At 36.4% G+C, this 23,732-nt stretch overlaps 1 protein-coding gene and 1 non-coding gene across 2 annotated transcripts in view; one reads left to right on the forward strand and one right to left on the reverse strand.

The window, feature by feature from the left end:
• Window positions 1-253: 253 nt before the first annotated feature.
• Window positions 254-23,732, reverse strand: part of KCNH5 (potassium voltage-gated channel subfamily H member 5) — a 318,849-nt gene continuing 295,370 nt past the window's right edge. Inside the window, exon 11 of the mRNA XM_063091599.1 lies at window positions 254-1,201. Coding sequence (XP_062947669.1) covers window positions 254-1,201 — 948 coding nt within the window. The remainder of the gene's footprint in view (window positions 1,202-23,732) is intronic.
• LOC134374406 (small nucleolar RNA SNORD50) lies at window positions 6,461-6,530 on the forward strand. Its single transcript, XR_010023255.1, has one exon. It is a non-coding gene; the product is annotated as a small nucleolar RNA SNORD50 (small nucleolar RNA).

Consider the following 23,732-nt stretch of genomic DNA (forward strand, 5'->3'; position numbering starts at 1 on the left):
ATTATAAATAAATGTAAAGTGTGCATGCAGTCAACTGCATAATATACAAGCAATATCTACGATTTTAATAATCATCTTCTTTGGCAGGCCAGAATCCAGCTGGACATGCAATATTTACATATCAAAATCCATATTGTGTTCATCATATTGAAAGCAAGTGAAAATATATATATGTATATACTGTATATACACACATATGTATATAGATGTATATACTGTTTTTAATATATTAACAAATATATAGGTATATATATTAAAAGTGGATTTCATCCTTTTCAGATTCAGGTGACTCAGGCCTTGAAACACTAAAAATATCCTGACATGGTATTTGGGGAGGTACTTGGAGTGGCATTTGGGATTTGGGAGAAGAGGTCTGGGGTACGTTTTTTTCTGACAGTATTTTTAAAATTTCTGCCACCTGCTTTTCTAGGGCAGTCATTCTGCAGCTTAGCAGCTGAATGTCCTCTTTGAGTTCGTGTTTGACTTCCTGCAGTGTGGTTTGTAAGGCCTGCTCGGGGATGGGGTAAAAGGGGTGCTTGGCATCAGCCTGAATGGGACTGTGCTCTAGCGGACTTCGGGCCTCACCAGCCTTATCTAAACGAAGGTCACTTTTTGTAATTCCGCTGTCACAAGAATCTGTTTTCCTTAATGGGTTTTTGGTCACGCTGTTCTCTGAATCACTGCCCTTGGGGTCCTCTGACAATAGCCCCATTGATTCAGCTTTAGTGACATTATTCCAGTCTTCCTTCTTCTCCTCATGGGCTCCCATGTTATTCTTGAGTCGCAGCCATCCTTTCCCATTCCCATTTTTCATTCTTATTGGACTGTTGACTTTGAGACATTTGGGGTCAGCACCACCATTGGGCTTGAGTTCCATGGCATCACGGTTGTTCTGCTTGAGGGACTCACTGGTTTTCACATAGGCCAGAGATGTCTGAATGGGAGTGATCTGTGACACAGTCACCACACTGGTGCCGGTGATGGAGGCTCCGTTCTGCAAGGAGCGGCTTTCTACCTGGAGTTGGTTCCTCTCAGGGTCACTCTGCGCTGAGCCCTGATTCCGCAGCTCCTTCTGCTGCTTGAACTTCTGGAAGAGTTTTCTGACAGGGTGGTCCACGGGGATGCTAAGGGTCACCTCATTCTTCTGCCTGAGACGCTCTTCTTCCTCCTTTTTCACATCACTGATTTTACGGAAGATGATCTGTGGAGCAGGAGAGATATTCAAAATGTGATTATAAAAGTATAATTGTGATATTATACTCGACGGGCTTTGTTTTACAGAGGAGACATCTGAACATATGATAAGATCCTTTCTGAAGGGGAAAAAATATTCCATGCAACTTAACAGATGCAATACACTTAAAACCCAACATAAGAACATTGACTACTTACTTAGTTCTATTCTCTTACTTATTAGAAAGGAAATGAAGTTAACAAATAACTGAATAGAGGTACTTTGCTTCTAGTTTATATTCCTATTATGTTTCCATTTAAAAGAAAAAATGTAAATATTTGTATATGTATGCATATATGTATGTGTGTATACATATATACATAAGAAAAAATATATATCTCAAATTTCCCTGTAATGCGTCACCATTTTTTATATGTTTTTCCCTTTTGTATATAAATATTATTCAGAATAATTTTTAATATCATCCTATGTTTAGGGGTGGGATAGTAAGAGCTCCACGTTATAAAAGTACTGAAAAGTTAGACAGTTTACAAACATGGCACATGGGTTGAGTTGGGGGAGAGATTAAATTTATTTATGTGGCCCCAGATGGCAGAACTGGAATCTCTGAGGAAAAATTTCAGGATGGCAAGTGCCAGCTCAATATACAGACTTTATTTCAAACTGCTGTCTGTTAATTGAACAAACTGCCTCAAAAACTCATTAACCTTCTACAACTAACATATTCAAACACAAGTATGTTGTCCACGTGATACTTTCACTGGGTTGGAGGTTCAAATCTTCAAATTCTAAGATTCTTTAAATTTTAAATATAAAATTAAATATATAGTGCATGTGAGTTTAAGTGGGTATCTGCAAATATACAGGTATAATTTTATTAAAATTTAAAAATAATAGTGGGAAGAACTTATGATAACCTCATCAAGAGAAACAAAAAAATGTTGGCTATACAAGAAATTACCACGTATATTATCAGTTAGAATTGAATTTAATAAGTGTGAGATTTTTGCTCAGAGTCTTGAAAAACAAAGTACTGCCGTGAAGGCTGTAAGGAAAAGTCAAAAGGGAGTTACATTAGATAAAGCACTTTCAAAATCATACACTTTTATGACAAGCAAAATCACTTACCTCTATACACTTTCTAAGTAGTTGGTTAGATTAGAAATACATGTAAAGCATACAGTCCCTATCCCATAACAGACACTTGAAATATGTTGGTTCTCTCCCCTTGAACTCTCATAAAATTCTTCCTATTTGAAACCATTTTCACCACCTTTTGAAGGTTCAGCAGCTTCCAGGAATAACGTATAATCATTGATTTTACACCAGAAACCAATACTAATGATGGTCACTGTTAACAGAAAAGCCAGGGATGTCGCAATCCTCTTTCCCGGTAAGGGCACATTTTCTAAATTGAGATTGATACACTAGAGTTTGTCAAGTGGTAATAACTTGTATTTTAAAACAAGTATTCTTTAAATTCAATAACTATCTGTAAAAGCCAACATATATTTCCCTCTCTAGTTGGGCCTTTTTAAAAAATGTAATACTAATCTCAAAGTCTGACATTAAAGCTCCATTAATTTAATTAGAAATCTTTCAAAGGGTTGACATATTTCTTATGCTTCCTAAGTAGTAAACAGAGCTTGTACTAAGCCTTCAAGACATTAACACTCTTTAGACCGAATAGACCCAAACACAGAAACACAGACACTATGTTCCTATTTCATCTCCTTTCATTGAAAAGGCATTCACTTTATTTCAATAGACTGACATGAGGGAACTAATGTAAGTGATGGCCACATCTGCCCCCTTCGCATTCACCTCTGACGTTCTTATTTAAAACATAGTTGTTTAGCCTAGGATAGGCATAGCCTTGCTGCGATATGGAAACTGAGAGCAGCCTTCACATTTTGGGAAAAAATGGATCCATTTCAAATTATCAGTGGAAAAGGACATGTGCTTGGCACACTGGAAGGTCAGATAAAATGCAGGACACCCATGCAATATTTGGGACATACCAAAAAAAATATGTCACTTCTCTGAATAGGACCCAACTTTACTTTAAAAAGTATCATTGTTTATCTGAAATTTAATTTGAACTGGTGGTCTTGTATTTTTGTTTGCTAAGTTTTGACAACCATTTTGATATATAATAGACAAGGACATTACTACTTCTGTAATGTCCACATATACTGCCATGTGAAGTTCACAGCTTATAGAAACTATAATGAAAGACTTGGTACCTCTGGTGACTGAGAATTTATGGGCATCTTAGGCCAGAGCCTTTTTTTTTTTTTTTTAGATTTTTAATATAATGGCTAATAATTGCTTGCAATTATTGTGTACTTACAAGTTCAGGGTGTTTACTGTTCAAGTTTCGGGGTGATTAGAATCAAGGTTGTGGCTATTAGACGACAGAATGCTAAGAGAGTTGCACGTTGTTTCTTTCCCTCCATCTTCCCACTCCAGCGGGACAGGGATGAAGTGATATTAGACAAAGCTCCCTTAAGGTTTTGGGGTACTTATGAACATCAAGACTGGCCCTGACTTCCCATCAGGAGTTTACAGAGCAGGAGGACTGTATTAATCTGTTTCTGTTGCTTAAAACAGAATGCCTGAAACTGGGTGATTTATAAAGAAATGAAATTTATTTCTTACACCTTTGGAGGCTGGGAAGTCCATGGTCCAGGGGACATGTGTGGTGAGGGCCTTCTTGCTAGGTGGGAACTCTCCACAGGGTCCCGTGGCAACACAGGGCATCACATGGTGAGAACAGCAAGAGCTCTCTCATATGCTCCCTATAAAGCCACCAGCCCACACCCTCAATAACTCATTACTCCATGAGTGGGTTAAGCCTTTCATGAGGACACAGTTCTCATGATCCAATCACCTCTCAAAGGCCCCACCCTTCAAACATCAGATCTCCCACCCTCTCAACACTGTTGCAGTAGGGATCAAGTTTCCAGCACATGAATTTGCGGGGGACAGATTTGATCCATAGGAAGGACATACACATCCACTCTCTGAAGTCAGCAACACATGGTAAAAAAAAAAAAAAAAACATATGCTCTCTTTAGACTGCAAAAGTTCCCCCCTTTGTTCCTTGGCCCTCACTTTCTGTATAGCTCGGATGGGCATTGGGTAGAATCTCCATGGGCTCAGGAAGCCACAGACGGTAGTCATTTGTGATTTCAGGCCCATGGAAGCTAGATAAGGCAAAAGTACTTCACGAGGTGGGAAAAGTTATTGCATACTGTAGAATACTTGCTGCCAGAGACTATTGGACCATTAAAAGTGTCACTCATAACTAGAGCCAGTAGTTGGGCACGGCCAGCTTAAAAGGCCAACACTCTGAAGAATGACCACAAGCCCTAGGTACTGAGGGAGACCTCTTCTTCCCTTAGCAGCAGGCCCACAGACAATACTGAGCCCAGTGACAGCACAAGCAGCTGCAGAGGAAGAGTTGGGAAGAGAGGGTTATGAGGAGATTTCCTAACCAACCTATACAATTTGAACAGATTCCAAACAGTCTTTTTTTTTTTTTTTTTAAGTCTTTTTGTGACCGGCCGTACCGCGCTCAGCCAGTGAGCACACTGACCATCCTTATATAAGGATCCGAACCCGCGGCGGGAGCACTGCTGCGCTCCCAGCGCTGCACTCTCCCGAGTGTGCCACGGGGATGGGCCCCAAACAGTCTTAACCACTACACCCTACTGCTCCTCAGGGTAGCTTTGATACTTCCTGGTGAACCCTGTGAAACCTGGATACTGGAGCGTGTGATGGGAGTGATGCAGCAGTTTTACACTCAGCAGGTAACATTCACAGAGCATTAGCCATGGAAAACCATCCTTGAAAGCAGTGAACTGAACAAGACTGAAGCTCTGTGCCTCTTGTGTATATGGAGGCCTTGAACAACAGCTAGAGAGAGCTTCAGGGGAGGCAAACTCTAGACGTAACTCAGTCTCAAAAGCAAAGCAGTAGGCGTCCTTCACTATATCTCCCATCAAAGTATGTGCCGCCATGTTGTAGTTTCTGGCTCCCTTCAAGGCTGCCTTGTGTTTTCTTTGAAATTCCTTCTACTTATATTAAATTCATGACCTTTACAAAAGGCAGGTGGCAGGGAAGGTTAAAGAATGGGATTTTTCCCTGGATTCTGACACCATCCCTGATCTCACTCATACCTGGATATGTTTGTCTATGAGAATAGGGATTTTTGTCTGTTTTGTTAACTGCTGTATCACTAATCTCTACAACAATGCCAGCCACACTGAAAGTCCTCAATAAATAAATGTTATTCATTAACTCAATAACCTTTTCATACATTCAACAAATATATGTTTGTGATGGGTCTATGAATAGAAAATATTACAAATAAGAGTGCTTTCTTGTTCCTTTACTATTTTCCATCCTCTAAACAATGAATTAATGTTATAAGTATTATTATTGATCATTAATGTCTACTCCTATTTCCTCATTTGAAAGCAGACACTACATCATCTACTCTGGAATCCCCAGCACCTAGCCCACTGCCAAACACAAGTAGATAGTTAACAAATGTGTGCTGAGTAAAATCAGGTCAAATCTTTGAAAGGTCTTGAATCAGAACTTTTTTCAATTCCATTGCAAGGATGTAGTAACATCCATTCAGAACTTATTTTCTAGCTTATGACAATACAAAATTTTCTTAATGCAAGATAACAGAATACGGGCACTGAAATTAAAAATAAACAAAAATGAAGAGGTGATTTCATCATTTCTGTGGGATTTAAGTACTAATCTGCTGAGGTGCCACCATCCGTTAATCCATGTCTTATATGCAAGGTATGATATTTTTTGTTTTGTCTTAAGTTAAAAATAATGCAAACAAGATATACAACAGTTATATACAGTTATATTACAAACAAGAATGTCTAAAATAAGCAATTCATTGTTTCCAGAACACTAACTGTAATAGGCGTTCTCTATAAGTCCTCATGTTTTTGAAGATGACTTTATGACCCTAAACTCCGATTTTGAATAACACGGAATTTTTATTACTAAGGAAACTACATTCCCATGGTAATTATTCTATATTACCATTACAAGCATTCTCAAATTAATTCTGCTGAATGTTTCCTTTTTAAAATGCTTTTACCATTAACTTTTTAATCATCCATATAATAAAATGGTTTAATTTAATAACATAATAGAAAGACTGACAGTTTTTATTTGGTTAAACCCTTTTTAAGTAGTAGGTTTTCATTTGTTTATTTGTTTGTTTTTTATTTATGATGATCCTGTCCTGAACCTGAATTCCTGTTCAAAAAACATATTTGAATCTGGCTTATGAGATAGACCATGATAAATAAATAAATGGTGTTTGTTTGTTTGTTTAATTTTTAAAAATTCTTCATGCTCCTCTTTGTCCATTGACAGAATCTGCAAATAATGACATATTTCATAATCCAATTGAATCTTTTATGGGCAATATGTCATAAAGAAATTAGAAGTCTCCTGCTAATTCAATACATAAACCATATAGATTAATTTTACCCAATTATTACATGGAAATAATGATGATTTTTCTCTAGAAAACAAACAAACAAAAATCCCTACAAAGAAACATTTCAGAAAATGTTAAAGATATAATTTTATCAGTTCCCCTTATGAATTAAACTATGTAAAAGAAAAAAATATATATATCTATGATTATCAATGTAGTGTTAAAAGAAATCAGCTTTCAAAAATCTAATACTTTTTTTTCCCTCAGCCTTAATAACCCAGGCCCCTTGTACTTGATATTCTCTGTATCTATCTTTTGTCCGATGGCAAATCAAATTGCTGTTGAACACCACAAAAATTAAGGACAAAATTTAAACCGAAAAATCAGGAATCAGGCTATGGCTCCAGCTACACATTTATTGGTAGAAGGCACAGTAGCCTGCACTGCTTCTACCAGCAAAGAGGTTTATTTCATTTAAGCTTTTCTTCTATGTGCTTCATTATGTTCTGCAGAACCCATGCTGGAAGGTTTAATTTATTTAAATGATAAAAGCTTCTTAAACTTAACGGGGAACATGGCCAACTGAGCTTTCCATTTCAAAAGTAGGGCATTTGATCATAAAAGTGATATCAAAATTGAATAATTTGAATGTGTACTGAACTTTGAAATCCAATAAAGGCAAGGGAAAAAAAGAGTTAGAATCATTTGTTTAATGACATGGATTTACTGTTATATAATTTGCAGAAAGTGAGAGGTGTTTTCTCTCAAATGGCCCATCGTTTTCAGATTTGTGACTCTAGAGAATCTGCTAGGAATTTATAGCTATATGTCATCACGCAGTGAAGGGTTCTAATTCTTCTGACTCTCCTGGGATCAAGTTGATTTGGTTCTTTGGCTGTTCTTACTGCTTCTATAAACTTGGTCATTTATTCTAACTCTAGCCCTTCCAGTACATTCCAGCCTGAACTAATGCAACAAAGCATTATTTATTAAACACTATCATGTACATATAAGAAAGTATAAGCTCTTAATAAAGGCCACAGTGATGAGACTGTGGCAGATGGGCTTTCTACAAATTTAGATGTGTGTAGGGTAATGATGATGCATCACACGCTCTGTTTTGAGATATGGCTGCCTTGCTTTGCTCTGGCCACAAATCTGTAAGCTCTCCAAGGGCAAGGAATAGATCTAGTTTGGCCTCTTAGGTCTCAAATAAACATTGAGAAATTTATAAATCAATTAATGTAAATGTAAAGAAAAAGGAAGGAAAGGAAGGTATGTAGAAAGGAAGATTGGAAGGATAGGTGGAAGGAGAAAGGAAAGAATGAAGGAAGGAAGGAAGGAAATGTCATTTGATTTTGCTAGTGTGGTGGGTAATGCCTAATGTGCATGGGGATGGTTAGTAAGATGTAGATACAGAAAATTTTTATTCATAAAAATAAAAATTCTAACATCATACTTAACAGTAGGATACTGAAATCTTTCCCCCTTAGATCAGGAAAGAGACAAACAGGTATGATCCTGCCTCTTGTATGCAACATTGTATTGGGGGTTCTAGCCAGGGAAATTGTCAAGAAAATGAAATAAAAGGTATACAGAATGAAAAGGAAAAATTAAAACTATCTCTGTTTGGAGATGACATGATCATGTGCATAGAAAATCCTAAGAAATCTATCAAAAAACTATTAGAGCTAATAAAGGAGTCCAGCAAGAACTCAGGACACAAAATTAATATAAAAATCAGCTCTTTTCCTATACACTAGTGATGAACCATCTGGCCAGGAAATTAAGAAAATAATTGCATTGACAATAACATCAAAGAGAATAAAATACTTAGGAATAAGTTTTTAAAAAGAAGTGCAGGAATAATACACAGAAAACTTCAAAATATTGTTGAAATAAATTAAAGAAAAACAATACTGTTAACATGGCAAAACCTCCCCCCCCCAAATTGATCTGCAGATTTGATACAATTTCTATCAAAATTTCAACTGCCTATTTTTAAGAAATTAACAATCCAATGCTAAAATTCAGATGGAAATGCAAGGCACTGAGAATAGTCAAAACAATTTAGGAAAATAAGAACAAAAATGGAGGACCCATACTTTCCAGTTTTAAAACTTATTACAATGCTACTAAAATCAACAGATTTGGTACTGGCATAAGAATAGACATATACATCAATAAAATATAATGACGAGTCCTGAAATAGACCCACGCATCTATGGTCAATTGATTTTTGATAAAGGTGCCAAGGTAACTCAATAAGAAAATAATAATCTTTTCCAAAAATTATGCTAGAACAACTGCATATTCACAAACAAAACATGAATATAAATACTTACTTCTCACTATATACAAAATTTGACTTAAAATGGATCAAAAGCCTAAATGTACTACTTTACACATATTATTGTCTCATTTAATTTTCACAGTAATCCATTTTAAATGAAAAAAACTGAGGCTTAGAGAGATTTTTAAATCTTCCCCAAGTCCACACAGCTGAGTGACAAAGCAAGGTTTCCAACCTCAGTTTATTGGACTTAAATACTAAGCTATACTGACTTAAGAATTCCTGAGCTAAATTTTTATAACTGGCTTAGAGGGAAGCAAATTAAACGATGAAGAAGATTGAATCACTTTCATAATGGCATTTACTAAAAGTCATGACTCCAGGCTGGAAGTTTAATGTACAGAAGGAGATATATACATATAATAGGTAGTGGAACTCTTCAGCATATATGTAGAAAATAATATTACTTGACATTTGGCAAATGTGATATATTTTATAAAGCACTTCAGCATATGTTACCTTTTTTTCTCCTTGCAAATCTGTACATCAGGTAGGACTCTTATGATTATTCCCATTTGAAAGATGAGGCTCACAGAAGTTATGAGACTTACCTAAGTTCACTGAGCTAGTAAATGACCAAGCTGGTGCTGAAACACATTTACCTGGGCCAAATCCAATGTTCCTTCTACTACTCTAGACTTACAGTCCTAATGCTATATATAATTTTGTTTTGTAGTTTATAAAGTTTACAGTGCACTTTTAAATGTTTTACCATAAATAGATTTCATTTGATACTATATTTTTGTCCCCAGGAACACACCTAATATGTGGCTTTAGCTTTTGCTGTAGAAGATAATAATGGTGTACCCAGGGAACAATTATTAAAGTAGGAGAGTTACAATATCTTTGGAGATATTTTTCTGTGATAAAAGAAATTTTCTTCTTTTCCAGTGTGGATGCCCTTTATTTCTTTCTTGCCTGACAGCTTTAGCTACTACTTCCAATACTATTTTAAATAGGAGTGGTAAGAGTGGGCATCCTTATCTTGTTCCCATTAGTTATGGAAAAGCTTTCAATTTTTCCCCATTCAGGATGTTGTTGGTGGTAGGCATGTTGCATATGGCTTTCATTGTGTTGAGATGCTTTCCTTCCATACCTAATTTGCCGTGAGTCTTTATCATGAAGTGATGTTGAATTTTGTCAAATTCTTTTTCTGCATCTATTGACGTAACCATATTGTTTTTGTTCTTGATTTTGTTGATGTGATGTATCACAAATTGACTTGCATATTTTGAACCATCCTTGCATCCCTGGGATGAATTCCACTTGATCACTATATATGGTGTATAATTTTTTTGATGTGTTGCTGTAATACTTTGTTGAAGATTTTTGCATTTAAGTTCATTAGAGATATTGGCCTGTAGCTTTCTTTTTTTGTTGTATCTTTGTCTGATTTTGGTATCAGGGTGATGCTGGGCTCACAGAATGAGTTTGGGAGAATGGCCTCTGTTTCAATTTTTTGTGAAAGTTTGAAGAGAATTGGTATTAATTCCTCTTTAAAGGTCTGGTAGAATTCAGCAGTTAAAGCTGAATTTGGGGATTGGATTGTTCTAGTTTTTCTAGTAATTTGAGGTGTAGCATCAGGTTGTTTATTTGAAGTATTTTTAAAAATGTAAGCATTTATTGCAATAAAATTCCCTCAGGGAATTAATCCCACAGGGGATTAATATCCAGAAAATGCAAACAACTCAACTTCATTGTAAAAAAATAATAATAATACATTTTTAAAATTAGCTGAATAGACATTTCTCAAAGGAACATACAAATGGCCAATAGCTACATGAAAAAAAAAATGTTCAACATCACTAACCATCAGAGAAATGTAAGTTAAAATCACATTAAGATATCATCTCACCTCAATTAGAATGGCTAACATCAAAAAGACAGAGAATAACAAATGCGATTAAGGATGTGGAGAAAGGGGAACTGTTCTACACTGTTGGTGGGACTGTAAATTAGTACAGCCACTATGGAAAACAATACAGAGGTTCCTCAAACAACTACAGATAGAACTACCATATGATCCAGCAATCCCACTTCTGAGTATATACCCAAAGGAATGGAAATCATCAAGTCAAAGGGATACTGCATCCCCATATTCATCACAACTCTATTTACATTAGCCAATATATGGAACCAAGCTAAATGTCCACCAACCGATGACGGGAAAAAGAAAATGTGGTATATATACACAATGGAATACTATATAGCCATACAAAAGAATGAAATTCTGCAACATGGATGAGCTTGGAGAAAATTATGTTAGGTGAGATAAGCCAGGCACAGAAAGAGAAATACCACATGTCCTCATCCATATGCTTTCATGGAGAAAAAAAAGAAAAAGAAAGAGAGAGAGAGCACATGAAAGGAAAAAGAGAGAGAGAGAAAAGAAAGAAAGAAAGAAAGAAAGAAAGAAAGAAAGAAAGAAAGAAAGAAAGAAAGAAAGAAAGAAAGAAAGAAAGAAAGAAAGAAAGAAAGAAAGAAAGAAAGAAAAAGAGAGAGAGAGAGAAAGAAAGAGAGAGAGAGAGAGAAAGAAGGGAGGGAAGGAGGGAGGGAGGACCACAATAGTATGCTGAACTTTCAGAAGGAGAGAACAGATCTATGGTTAGTAGAGGTTGGAAAGGGGTTGGGAGGGGGGGTTAGGGAGAAATTGGGTAATGGACACAAGTAATAATTACAATTTATAATGATGAACATACTAATAACACTGATTTGGTCTTTATGTATTGTACACAAATACAGATAATCAACTCTGTACCCCACAAATATGTATAATCAATTATGTTTCCACTACAAAATAAATTTTAAAAAAAATTTTTTTTTAAAAGATTGGAGTTCCAGTCCTAGCCACAGCTCTAACTAGCTATGTGATCTCGTGTGCAAGTCCCATAATCTTTTAAGACTTTAGTTTCTTTATTTAAATAGTGATAAAATGATAGGGTGGGTCTTAGTTCTTTTCACCTCTATCTACAAATATGTGACATAAGAGGTCAGTACCTGATGCTAAACTTTTTTTTTATTTTAAAGAAAGATAGATACAATCTACTTCATGCTCTTTAAATATTCTAATGTAATTTCTTGCTAGAAAACAAGACACTTGCCCCATTTTCTAGGTGTCTAAAATTCCCTGCACCAAACACTGCTGAGATTTCTATGACCCTCAGTAAAAATTATAGATCTAGGATATATGTGTTACTTTCATTGGTTTTGATTCTGCTGCTTCTGGAGGCATGCTCACATATGCTGTGCTGAGAGAAGATGAAAATGTGCAGCTAATTACCAAGGCTTGTGCTTCTAAACATTTCTGGACAGTAATTGAATTGCAGTGTCCAGAGTTGAGTACTAGCTAATAACTTTGTCACTATAGTGTTGAACTGTAATTAGTTATTTCTAGTCAAAAAAGAGTATTACAAGCCACACTGGCTGTTTCTTTAGTGTTGCAAGTGTCAGGAGTTGGAACTTACAATTTTAAAACGAGAGCAGAGCCTGTTTAAATGATTGAGATGTGCAAGTGCATTTGCCCATCAACATGCACGCACACAAACACATAGCAAAGCCAGCAGAGGCCTGGGAAGTGAGATTTGAGTTACCATCATTGGAAAGTCTGGTTAAGAGATCGCAGCTCTGCACATTATTGGGGCATGAATTGTGAAAAATCATTTATGAGTATTAGCATTAGAATATATAATAATTTAATTGGCAGCTACCTATATATTCATGTGATTGGTACCAAATCTAAAATTTGTTAATTGAAAACATATGTATCTGTGATTTATTCTATTTGAAAGTTTCTTTCTACAGTTAAAATAGATCTCCCTCTATCATATTCTATTTATCTTTAGCAAGTTGTGTTACCCTTAGGTGGAAGAACCTCAATTTCCATATATTACTATGATTTGAGGCACTCCGACTAAAATTTTCTATAAGTAGCTTGAGAAGAGTATATCCCTTGTGTTCTTTGAAAGTACAGACTATATTAGCCCGATTAGTACTTCAGAGAGTTTTGGCTCTGAGGGAAAGATCATCTTTGAGGAGAGGACTGAGTGTTTTTAGTTGAGTATCACAAGATGTAAGAAAACAAAAGTATGAGAGTTCATAGTTGATTGAGGACATCCAAGTGGAAGGAAGGAGAATAGGAGAGTTTATATATTTCAGAGTCAGCTGGAATCCAGCCACAACCTATGCATAGAGAATAGAAAAATAAATGACTTAAATGAATGCAGGGATATACAGTGCTTATGGTTTGGAAGACTGGCTACTGTTAAGATTAAAACTCTTCCCTAATTGATACAAAGATTTAATATAATCCAAATCAAAATCCTAGCAGGATCTTTTCATGGAAGTTAACAAGTTAATTCTACAATTCATATGAAAATGCAAAAGGCCCACAATAGCCAATATTAAGAAGAAAAAAAAACTGAAAGATTTATACTGCCTCTACTTTACTGTTGAAAACTATAGTAATTAAGATAGGGTGGTATTAGCCAAGTATAGACAAATAAACAAATGAACAGAATGGAGTGTCCAGAAACAGACCCATACATATTAGGACACTGAATTCTGATGAAGGTAATACTGCAGTACACTAGGTATACGATGGTCTTTTCAAAACAGGTGTGAAGTAAATCAAATATCTATGTCAAAAAATATATATCTTATCATTTACCTCACACTGTATACAAATATCAACTCTTACCACATTGTAGATTCAAATGTAGTAGGTAAAATTCATAAAGTTTTTAGAAGAAAAGACAGGAGAAAATCGTTCTGATGTTGGGATAAGAAAAGATTTTTTAAACATTACACAAAAAGTAATAAACATAAGGGGGAAAAGAGAATAAATTGGACTGCATTAAAATTAAGATTTTTTTGCTCCTTGTGAGACTTGTGAAGAGAATCAAAAGGCAGGGAAGAGAGAAAGGAGATAAATGCAATATACATACCTGATACAGGACTCATATCCAGCTTCTATAGAGAATTGTTACAAATCATCAAGTACAAAGACAAACAGCTCCAATAGGAAAATGAGCATGAGCATTTTACAAAAAAATTAAAAAGTTACGTAAGTGGCCATTAAGTACATAGAACAGTGATTATTCTAATTAGGCATCAAGGGAATATGATTTAAAACCACAATGTATTAATCTTACACACTCACCAGAATGGCTAAAATGAAAAAGAAAATAAGTGATGTAGAAAAACTGAAGTCTCATAATCTGCTGGTGGGTGTGTAAATTCATAGAACCATTTGGAAAACTGTTTGATGAGTATCTACTGAAGCAAAAGATAAACATACTCCAGATTCAAAATTTTACTCCTAGGTATAAACGCCTTCCAAAAAAAAATTTTGTATTTATGTAAATAAAAAGGCATGTACAAGGATGTTTGTAGAGACATTGCGCATAGTAGCCCTGAACTGGAAATCCAACTGTGCATCAAGAATAGAATAAATAGATAAGTTTAAACATATTTATTCAGTACGAAACTCTACAATAAAAATTAATGAGCCACAATCACAGGCAACATGAATGATGCCTACAAAATAATATTGAGTGAAAGAAGCTAGAAACAAATGTGCACATATTGTATGATTCTGCTTATATCATTCTCATAATCAACAAAAGACCAGATAAAACTAAAGTTGTGAATGTCAGAACAGTAGTTAAATCTTGGGTGGAGCTGAGTAATGAATACAATGTAGCAGGAAAATGGGCTTCTGGCATGCTTCCTGTTCTGTTTCTTGAGTTAGGTGCTGATTAAGTTTGTAAAAATTCATCAAGCAGTGTACTTATGGTTTATACACTTTTCTATATATGAGTTATGTGTCAATAAAAAGTTTACTTAAATAATAAAGTGCTTGTCCCATCCCCACAGATTCTCAGTTTAGTAAAAGTGGACTCTCTGGTAAACATGTGAGTGCAATGCAGCGGGGTAATTTAGTGTATTATAATTCACCAGAGATGTATAGGAGCCCCTATTACATGCAGGATAGGATTGTGGATACTGAGGATACGAAGATGGATAAAATAAGGTTGCTGCTTTTAGTGCAGTAAAGAATAAGGGCACATAAATGGGTAATTTCAACACAGTATGTAAATGCAGAAGTAGAGGAATGCACAGGGCTAAACACACTGTGGAACTGACTTCCACTTAACCAGCATGACTAGCTTGACCATCACTTTCTGTTCTTTTTATAAAACACACTCATTCTCAATGGGATAGAAGAGAGAATCCAGAAATCAATGCACACACCTACAGCCATCTGATCTGTGACAAAGGCACCAAGCCTATACACTGGGGAAGAGACTGCCTCTTCAGCAAAGGGTGCTGGGATAACTGGATATCCATATGCAGGAGAATGAAACTAGACCCTTACCTCTCACCATATACTAAAATCAACTCAAAATGGATTAAAGAATTAAATATACACACTGAAACAATAAAACTTCTTAAAGAAAACATAGGAGAAACACTTCAGGAAGCAGGACTGGACACAGACTTCATGAATACAACCCCAAAAGCACAGGCAACCAAAGGAAAAATAAACAAATAGGATTATATCAAACTAAAAAGCTTCTGCACAGCAAAAGAAACAATCAACAGAGTTAAAAGACAACCAACAGAGTGGGAGAAAATATTTGCAAAATATACATCTGACAAAGGATTAATATCTAGAATATACAAGGAACTGAAACAACTTTACAACAAAAAAACAAGTAACCCAATTAAAAAATGGGCAAAAGAGCTAAATAGGTGTCTCTCAAAGGAAGACATATGAATGGCCAACAGAAACATGAAAAAATGCTCAACATCACTCAGCATTCAGAAAATGCAAATCAAAACCACACTGAGATACCATTTAACCCCAGTTAGGATGGCTAAAATCCAAAAGACTGTGAATGATAAATGCTGGTGAGGTTGCAGAGAAAAAGGAACTCTCATACATTGTTAGTGGGACTGCAAAATGGTGCAGCCTCTATGGAAAATGGCATGGAGGTTCCTCAAACAATTGCAGATAGATCTACCATACGACCCAGCTATCCCACTGCTGGGAACATACCCAGAGGAATGGAAATCATCAAGTCGAAGGTATACCTGTTCCCCAATGTTCATTGCAGCACTCTTTACAATAGCTAAGAGTTGGAACCAGCCCAAAAGTCCATTCTCAGATGAGTGGAGTTGGAACCAGCCCAATAGTCCATCCTCAGATGAGTGGATACGAAAAATGTGGTATATCTACACAATGGAATACTACTCTGCTGTAAAAAAGAATGAAATACTGCCATTCACAACAATGTGGATGGACTTAGAGAAAATTATATTAAGTGAAATAAATCAGGCACAGAAAGAGACATACCACATGTTCTTAGTTATTTGTGGGAGCTATAAATAAATAAATAAATAAATACACAAACAAGCTGGGGGGGAGGAAGCAGAAGACACAACAATTACAATTGCTTGAAGTTGATAGGACAAGAGAACAGATGTGAGGTTGTTGGGAGGGAGGTTTCGATAATGGGCTACAATAATTAACCACATTGTATATTGAGAAAATAAAATAAAATTTTGAAAAAACACACTCATTGATGCCCACAGCTCACCAGATACTGCAGACTGGTAAATCTGTGAACCTCTACTTCCGTCAGTTGGATTGTATGCTTATTAATAACCAGCTGTATATATGTTTATCAGTTGTGTCTCTTGTTTCACTTTAAAGAAACCAAAATTGGAAATCTCAGAGGCTTTATTATGCTTTCGTTTTTAAAAGAAATATTATTAATGCCTTGGAACATTTGTAGTTGAATGTACATTTTTTAAAATTTAAAGTTAAAATATCTAACCAACATTTTAAATTAATCTGTAATTACTAAGCTACATGCAGTGCTTTGTTAATCAGTATAAGCTCCGGTGCCATATTGGCTGGGTTCAAACTGTCAGTCATATATTCATTAGCTCTGTGATTCTGGGCAAGTTATTTAACTTTTTTGCACCTCATTTTCTTTGTTTGTAATAGTGATAGTAATAGCACCTTCTTTATATGGTTGTTGGGAATAAATACATTGCAGTATCTAAAAAACTTTGAAGAGTGCCTGGCTCATCAAATGCATTCTCTTGGTCAGTGTTATTAATATCTCTCTGGTCCCTGTCACATCAGATAAGAGAGACTACAGTACTACAGATCCAGGAAAAATGAAATGAATTCAGAGAGGGAGGGTAACTAATGATATCAATTGTGTGAAGCCACTGAGTAAACTGTGTGTGCCTTGTAGGGATTTGAGGGGAAATCACAAACCTTTGAGCAGGATAGTGAGTCACGGGTAGGGATTCATGGAAAAACTAAAGGCTGGAAGGAGCTGTGGGCAGAAAGACACAAACAGTAGAGACAAGCAGAAGACTAAGAGCATGGTGCACTTAAAGAACCTTGAGTCCTTCTACATTCTTGAAGTTAAAAGCTCCTGGGACTAAGAGATAAAAGGTTCATCTAGAAAGGCAATTTTTAATTTACTTTTCAAAGTTTTTATTTTCCCCAAAAAGATTTTGAGTTCCGTGAGGGCAGTCACCATTTCTTTTTTCCCCAGACTAGGGAACCCCCACACTCTCCTAGTTTACTTCCTGATCCCTGGCAGTGGCCAACCTCAGTCACCACATCTGAATCTTCCTCCTCTTCGTGATTCCTAAATGTCAGAGACCTAAGGTTCCATCACTTTAAATAACAGCTATATCCTGAAGAATAACAATTGTTTTATACATTCATAGTCTGTTACCTAAATTCTAGACTCTGATATCCATATAATGTGTCATCAAAACTGAATACATTTTAGACAGGGGTGCTATTAATAATTATTCTAGGACAACAGACATAAATAAGGACTGTCCTGGTCAGAGAAGGACATAGGGACACCACTATACCAAGTGACTTACTCAGCATCTCCACTTAGACAGCCAATAGGCATCTCAACCTTAACATGTCTCAGAACAAACTCCTGACTTTCCAGACTTGAGAAACAGCATTGCACACTGTCTGGAGATCCTGGATTTTGAAGGGAACACAGTGTCTGGGTGAGACTTGCTACTGTTTACTCTGCTTTCTAGGTGTAGGAAGATATAGTCCATCTCCATGGCAGAAATTACTAGCTTACCACCAGACAGGACTGTTTCCTCTTCTTCCCTTGTACAAGGCTACATGGCATCTCCTTGCCTCCCTTAAAGACAGGAGTTGCCATATGACTGAGCCCTGGCTAAGGAAGCATGAGCAGCAATAATGTGCATCATGTCCAGGCTTAGCCTAGTATAATTTCCCTGCAGGATGCACTTTTTTGTTGTCAGCTGAAATGAAGGACCAGTGCACCTAGGGGATAATGGACCCAAAAGATTAAAGGTAACTGGGTCCCTGAATCACCCAATGGAGGACTGTCCCCAATCACCTGCTTTGAATTGTTACTTTAGTGAGAATTAAAATTTTGTTATGTTACAACACTTAAATTGTGGGATTTATTGATTTTAGTTGTCATTTCCATTACAAAGAAACTGATGGATTTTCTGTGAATTTTCAGTTTGATTTAGTTTATGTATTGTCTTATACATTTTTTTTATAGAATTGAAGTCAAAGAGAAAATTAAAATAATCTACACTTCTTTATACGTAAATCAGGTCTTTATTTTTTCTTTTCAAACCTTGCAAGAATTCATAGTTGACTTAGGCATTTACTTTTATATTTTGAAATGAAACTATAGATTTAGGACTTAGTGGATTGTATGCAGGGACAAGAAACATGTGGATATAGTATTTCCTTCTGATCCTCATTTTACTAAAGCCAAAATAAGGTAGCTGCTAAAGTACAGGTATTTAATTTCAAGCACTGCCTTAGAAGTAGTGATTCCTGCAGTATGATTTTTCTACCTCCTTTGATAGTTATGAGGAAAATGGTTGCAAGACAGCAAAATCGATAACTTAACAGCAGTAATGTCCACCATGGATCGATTACTACAATCAATAACATACTAATCAATTTACATGATTCACATTCCTCCTCTTTATTTTCCTTCTGTAACTCTTTGCTATAAGGAAAGAGAAGTCTGTCCAAATTGTTTTATCTTGTTTAATATTAGCAGAAGCAAGAAACCTCTTTCCACATCTAATCAAGAACAACAGCATGGAAGTGTTCATTTGTTAAATGATCTGAGAATATGACTCACAGAAATCTTCATTTCTACTGGGACTGATAAGCAGATTTCATCTCCCATGCAAGGATACACATATCAAAAGCTGCTAGAGTAAAACTGCAACGTGATAACTCCATATTGGGCTGTATTTACATTCCAAACAATGGATATAGATTGGAGTGGGGACATGGGACACACCTGTCTAACAATACTATTTTTACATTGAATTTATTTGTAAAAATAAAATTTTTAGAATTTTGAAACAAAATAATAATTGACTATTTTTAAAAATACTAATTGCATTGATGAAAAAAAGAGAAATGAGGGGAAAATTTCATTGAAATTCAATATGGTTCTCTTCCTTTTGAAATACAGTATTAATTTGTTAGCTATAAGCTGTATAGATTTAGCAACCAATGTTGATGGTTTCCACATGGAATATAGGTTTATAAACATATTACAATTTTCTACTAAAATATGAACCTCAACTGTATCCGTCTGCCTTTTTGGACACTTGCTTTAACCTTCAGAAGAAATTCGTTGTACTAAGCATGAATATGGTTATGATTCTTGCAGAAATTTTATCTAAACTTTATGAAATCATTCTAAGAACATTACCATAGTCATGGGTTTAAGTATGTTGCAAATATACATATTTTTTAAATAGTACACAAAAGAAGAGGAAAATAAAGGCATCTCAGTTGTTTAAGACAGATTTTGAGAGGTGATCACCAATGGCCTCATTTCCTTTGGTTCTGCCCTACCTCTGAACTAATCTGATAAAACCCTGATCCTGAATCATCCCTTCAACTAGGCTTCTTGAGTTACATGCTCAGGATGCTGTGTGCACACCACTGAATGAGAAAATTCCTCAGCCGTACATACAGTGCACACGTAATAGCTCAGGATCTCTGACATCAACAGGGCTTTTAGTAGACTTTTCTCATTCTTGGTCAACTCTTTCTGCCTTCCTCAGTGACTAATTAAAATCATCATAACGTTCTTCAAAATCCACCTAGATACCACCTTCTTACTACTAGCAAATGACCTTGCCTTCTTTACTGGAAAAAGCGGTCGACTCTCTCCATTTCCCACCTCTCCCTTCTGTTCCCCTCACTACCTATAGATTAAAAACAGCTGTGCTTCTCCCGTTCCTTCCTTCACCTCTGAGAACATTCAATTTTCTTCCTTCTGTTTAAAGCCACCCCTTTCACTCTGGATCCCTTTCACCTGAATCCTCCAAGACTTTTCTCCATTAAATATGTTTATATCCTACAATAGCTTTAACTTCATGGGCTCTTCTTACTATACCCCTTCAAACACTGGTGTTCCCCATAGTTCATTCAGTCCTTGGTCCAATGCTTTTTTAACATGGTATCCTTTTCCTAAGTGAAGTCCTCTACTCTCAAGACATCTATCATACCCAATGTGGTTCAGATCTTGCTACCCAAGGATACTAGACACAACCATCTATATATTCTTATGACACTTCAAACTCTGCATGCCCCAAATAATTACAGTCTAAGATAACATCCTTATAAGTTACTATCCTTATACTATGTGTTTTGGAACTGCTCCTCCTTCCATTTTCCTCTTGGCTAGTGGCTCAATTTATTCACTCAGAAGTCTGGGTCATCCTATATTCCTCTCTATTCGCCACTCCCCACCATATCAGCTTCAGTCATGATTTACTGAAAATCACCCTTCATACTTCCACGAGTGTGATTTCTTTTTTCTTTTTTCTTTTTTTTTGTGACCAGTAAGGGGATTGCAACCCTTGGCTTGGTGTCGTCTGCACCGTGCCCAGCCAGTGAGCACACCGGCCATTCCTATATAGGATCCGAACCCGCGGCAAGAGCGCTGCTGCGCTCCCAGCGCCGCACTCTCCCGAGTGCGCCACGGGGTCGGCCCCAAGAGAGTGATTTCTAAAGTGAAAATCTGACCATGCCATTCCACTGCTTAAGACCCTTCAGTGGCTCTAGTTTAAACTCTTTTGAGACACACAAGGTGCTTTCTCTCTGCTCTGATGCTTATCTTTATACTCAGTCTCAGCATCTGGAACTCTCATGCCTTTTGCTTTATGGGTTATTAATAACAAACTGCTTATCATTTCTAGTTCTGGTCATAATATTTTATACCTTCATGCCTTTTAAAGTCTGTTTCCCTTATCAAAATGCCTTTGGCCATGTTGTTTGGTTGTATCTTTAGTATTTTAGCTTAAGCACCATTCTTTTCTAGGAAGCCACTCCTCTTGCCCCTATTGACTCGACTTTTATTGTCATTGTGCCCTCTCCAGTGCCCTCCTGCTTGTGCGTGTCAATGCTTGGGCTCCTAAAACACCATAAAGTCTCTCAGAGAATTTAAAATGGTATATTGAAATTATCTGTAAGCATCTCTCTTTTCCTCATCAAACTTTTAGGCTGAGAACATGACTTGATCATTTCTTCTCATCTAAATAGCACAGTTACCTAAATCAAAGCAGTACTTAACACAAATTTTTATAATTAAAAGTAATTATTATTAACAATAAACCTCTTGTTACCCTTTAACCTCACTGTCATCACTTGGAAAATGTACATTGAAACATCTCAAATATCCATGAAAAAATCAACATTCAGACGTATTATAGGGCAGTTTTTCTAAGACTTGAACTGATATATTGTATGTAGCAGTCATATACCAGAGTAAGGTCCTACATTATGTACTCACTTGAAATTAAGACAAGTGCAGACAAATCCTTGGAACAGGCCAGCCTATATTTATATGCCTTAAGACCAGAAAGTTGTCATGTCTATCTACATGTGTTAGAGCCGATGTCCAACCCCAATACCTGACACCCTATTAGAGATCTTGCAGGAAATAAAGCTTAATGATGTTCAGTTTGGAAAGTGGAAGGAGGATTTTGTAGAATAAAAACTTACGAATCAAAAGGAAGAGCTGATATAATCAAATCAATGTTGGTGACATAAGGAGGTGACAAAAATGATGAAGCTGCAGCTGTAGCCAGGAAGAGACTCAGTCGGGCTTAAGAGTGATAGTGGCCTTGGTTGTGGGGCAGAGAAGGCAGTGGGCAATGATGAGGAAAGGCTACTCAGGAGCATGTGGGATACCCCAGAGACCCCTTGAACCGAAAAGATGGATTTGATACCTGAGGCTCTTCAATTTCACTATTATCATCTCCTTCACATATTACCTAAAGAAACACGGGCTCATTATCATTCAGACAAATATTGATGCTACTGTGATCACATGATCATGATCATTTTAATAGCAAAACTAATCATATCTACTACTTATTAGCACTTATAATAGGCACTATGTTATATATACTATATGTATATAATGCAATTAGTCAGTAAATTTTGTTACCTTCACCTTCAAATTATATCCAGAAACCAGCTACTTCTCACTAATTGAGCTGATAACATTCTGCTCTTAGCCACTGTTATGGGTTGAGTTGTGTCCCCCTAAAAAGATATGTGGAAGTCTTGAGCCCCAGTATCTTAGAATGTGACTTCATTTGGAGATAGGGCATTTACAGAGGTAATCAATTTAAAAGGAGGTCATGAGATAGACCCTAATCCAATATGGTTGGTGCCCTTTATAAGAAGTGGAAATTTAGACAGAGACATATAGGCACAATGGTAAGCTGATGTGAAGACACACACAGATAAGATGGCCCTGTGGCTGGGGTTATGCATCTACAAGCCAAGGAACACCGAGAATTGCTGACAAACAACAGAAGCTAGAAGAGGCAAGAAGGGATTCTCCTCTAGAGCAGTCAGAGAGGCTATAGCCTTGCTGAAACTTTGATTTCAGGTGTTGAGCCACCAGAACTATGAGACAATAAATTTCTATTTTAAGCCACTCAGTTTTTCCTGCTTTGTTACAGCATCCCTAGCTAACTAATGCAGCTACCAACACTTGAATTATTGCAATAACCTCTTCACTGGTCACTCATTCTCTTACTCTGAACTTCTGCGTCTTCCTCACCCCAACACCTGTAATCTATTCTCAACATGGAAGCAAGAGTAAACCTTTTAAAATGTAGATCAAGTCATATTACTCTTCTATTCAAACTCCTCCAGTGGCTTCCCATCTTATTCAGAGGAGAATCTAAAGTCCTTATAGGAATACCAAGGCCACACCCTTTGACCTTATCTCCCACTATTCACTCCTTTGCTCACCACAGTGCAGCCTCACTGGCCTCCTTCCTGTCCCTCAAACAGGCCAAGAAAACTCCTGCCCCTGGGCCTTTGCACTTGCTCACTCCTTTGCTTGTATCCCCTACATATCCATAAGCCTTGCATCTTCATCTTCCTTAGGTCTTTGTTCAAGCATCACTTTTGTTGAGGCCTCATTATCCTATATACAATTGCAACCCTCCACAAATGCTCCAATCCCCCTTCTTGCTTCATTTTTCTCCATAACACTTATCACCATCTAATAGACTGTTTTCGTGAAAAAATGGAATTAAAAGACAATACAATATTTCCATGAACTTTTTGAAGTACCCTCGTATTTTATTTATTTTAT

Source organism: Cynocephalus volans, chromosome 3 (assembly GCF_027409185.1).
Source record: "Cynocephalus volans isolate mCynVol1 chromosome 3, mCynVol1.pri, whole genome shotgun sequence".
Classification (NCBI taxonomy): domain Eukaryota; kingdom Metazoa; phylum Chordata; class Mammalia; order Dermoptera; family Cynocephalidae; genus Cynocephalus; species Cynocephalus volans.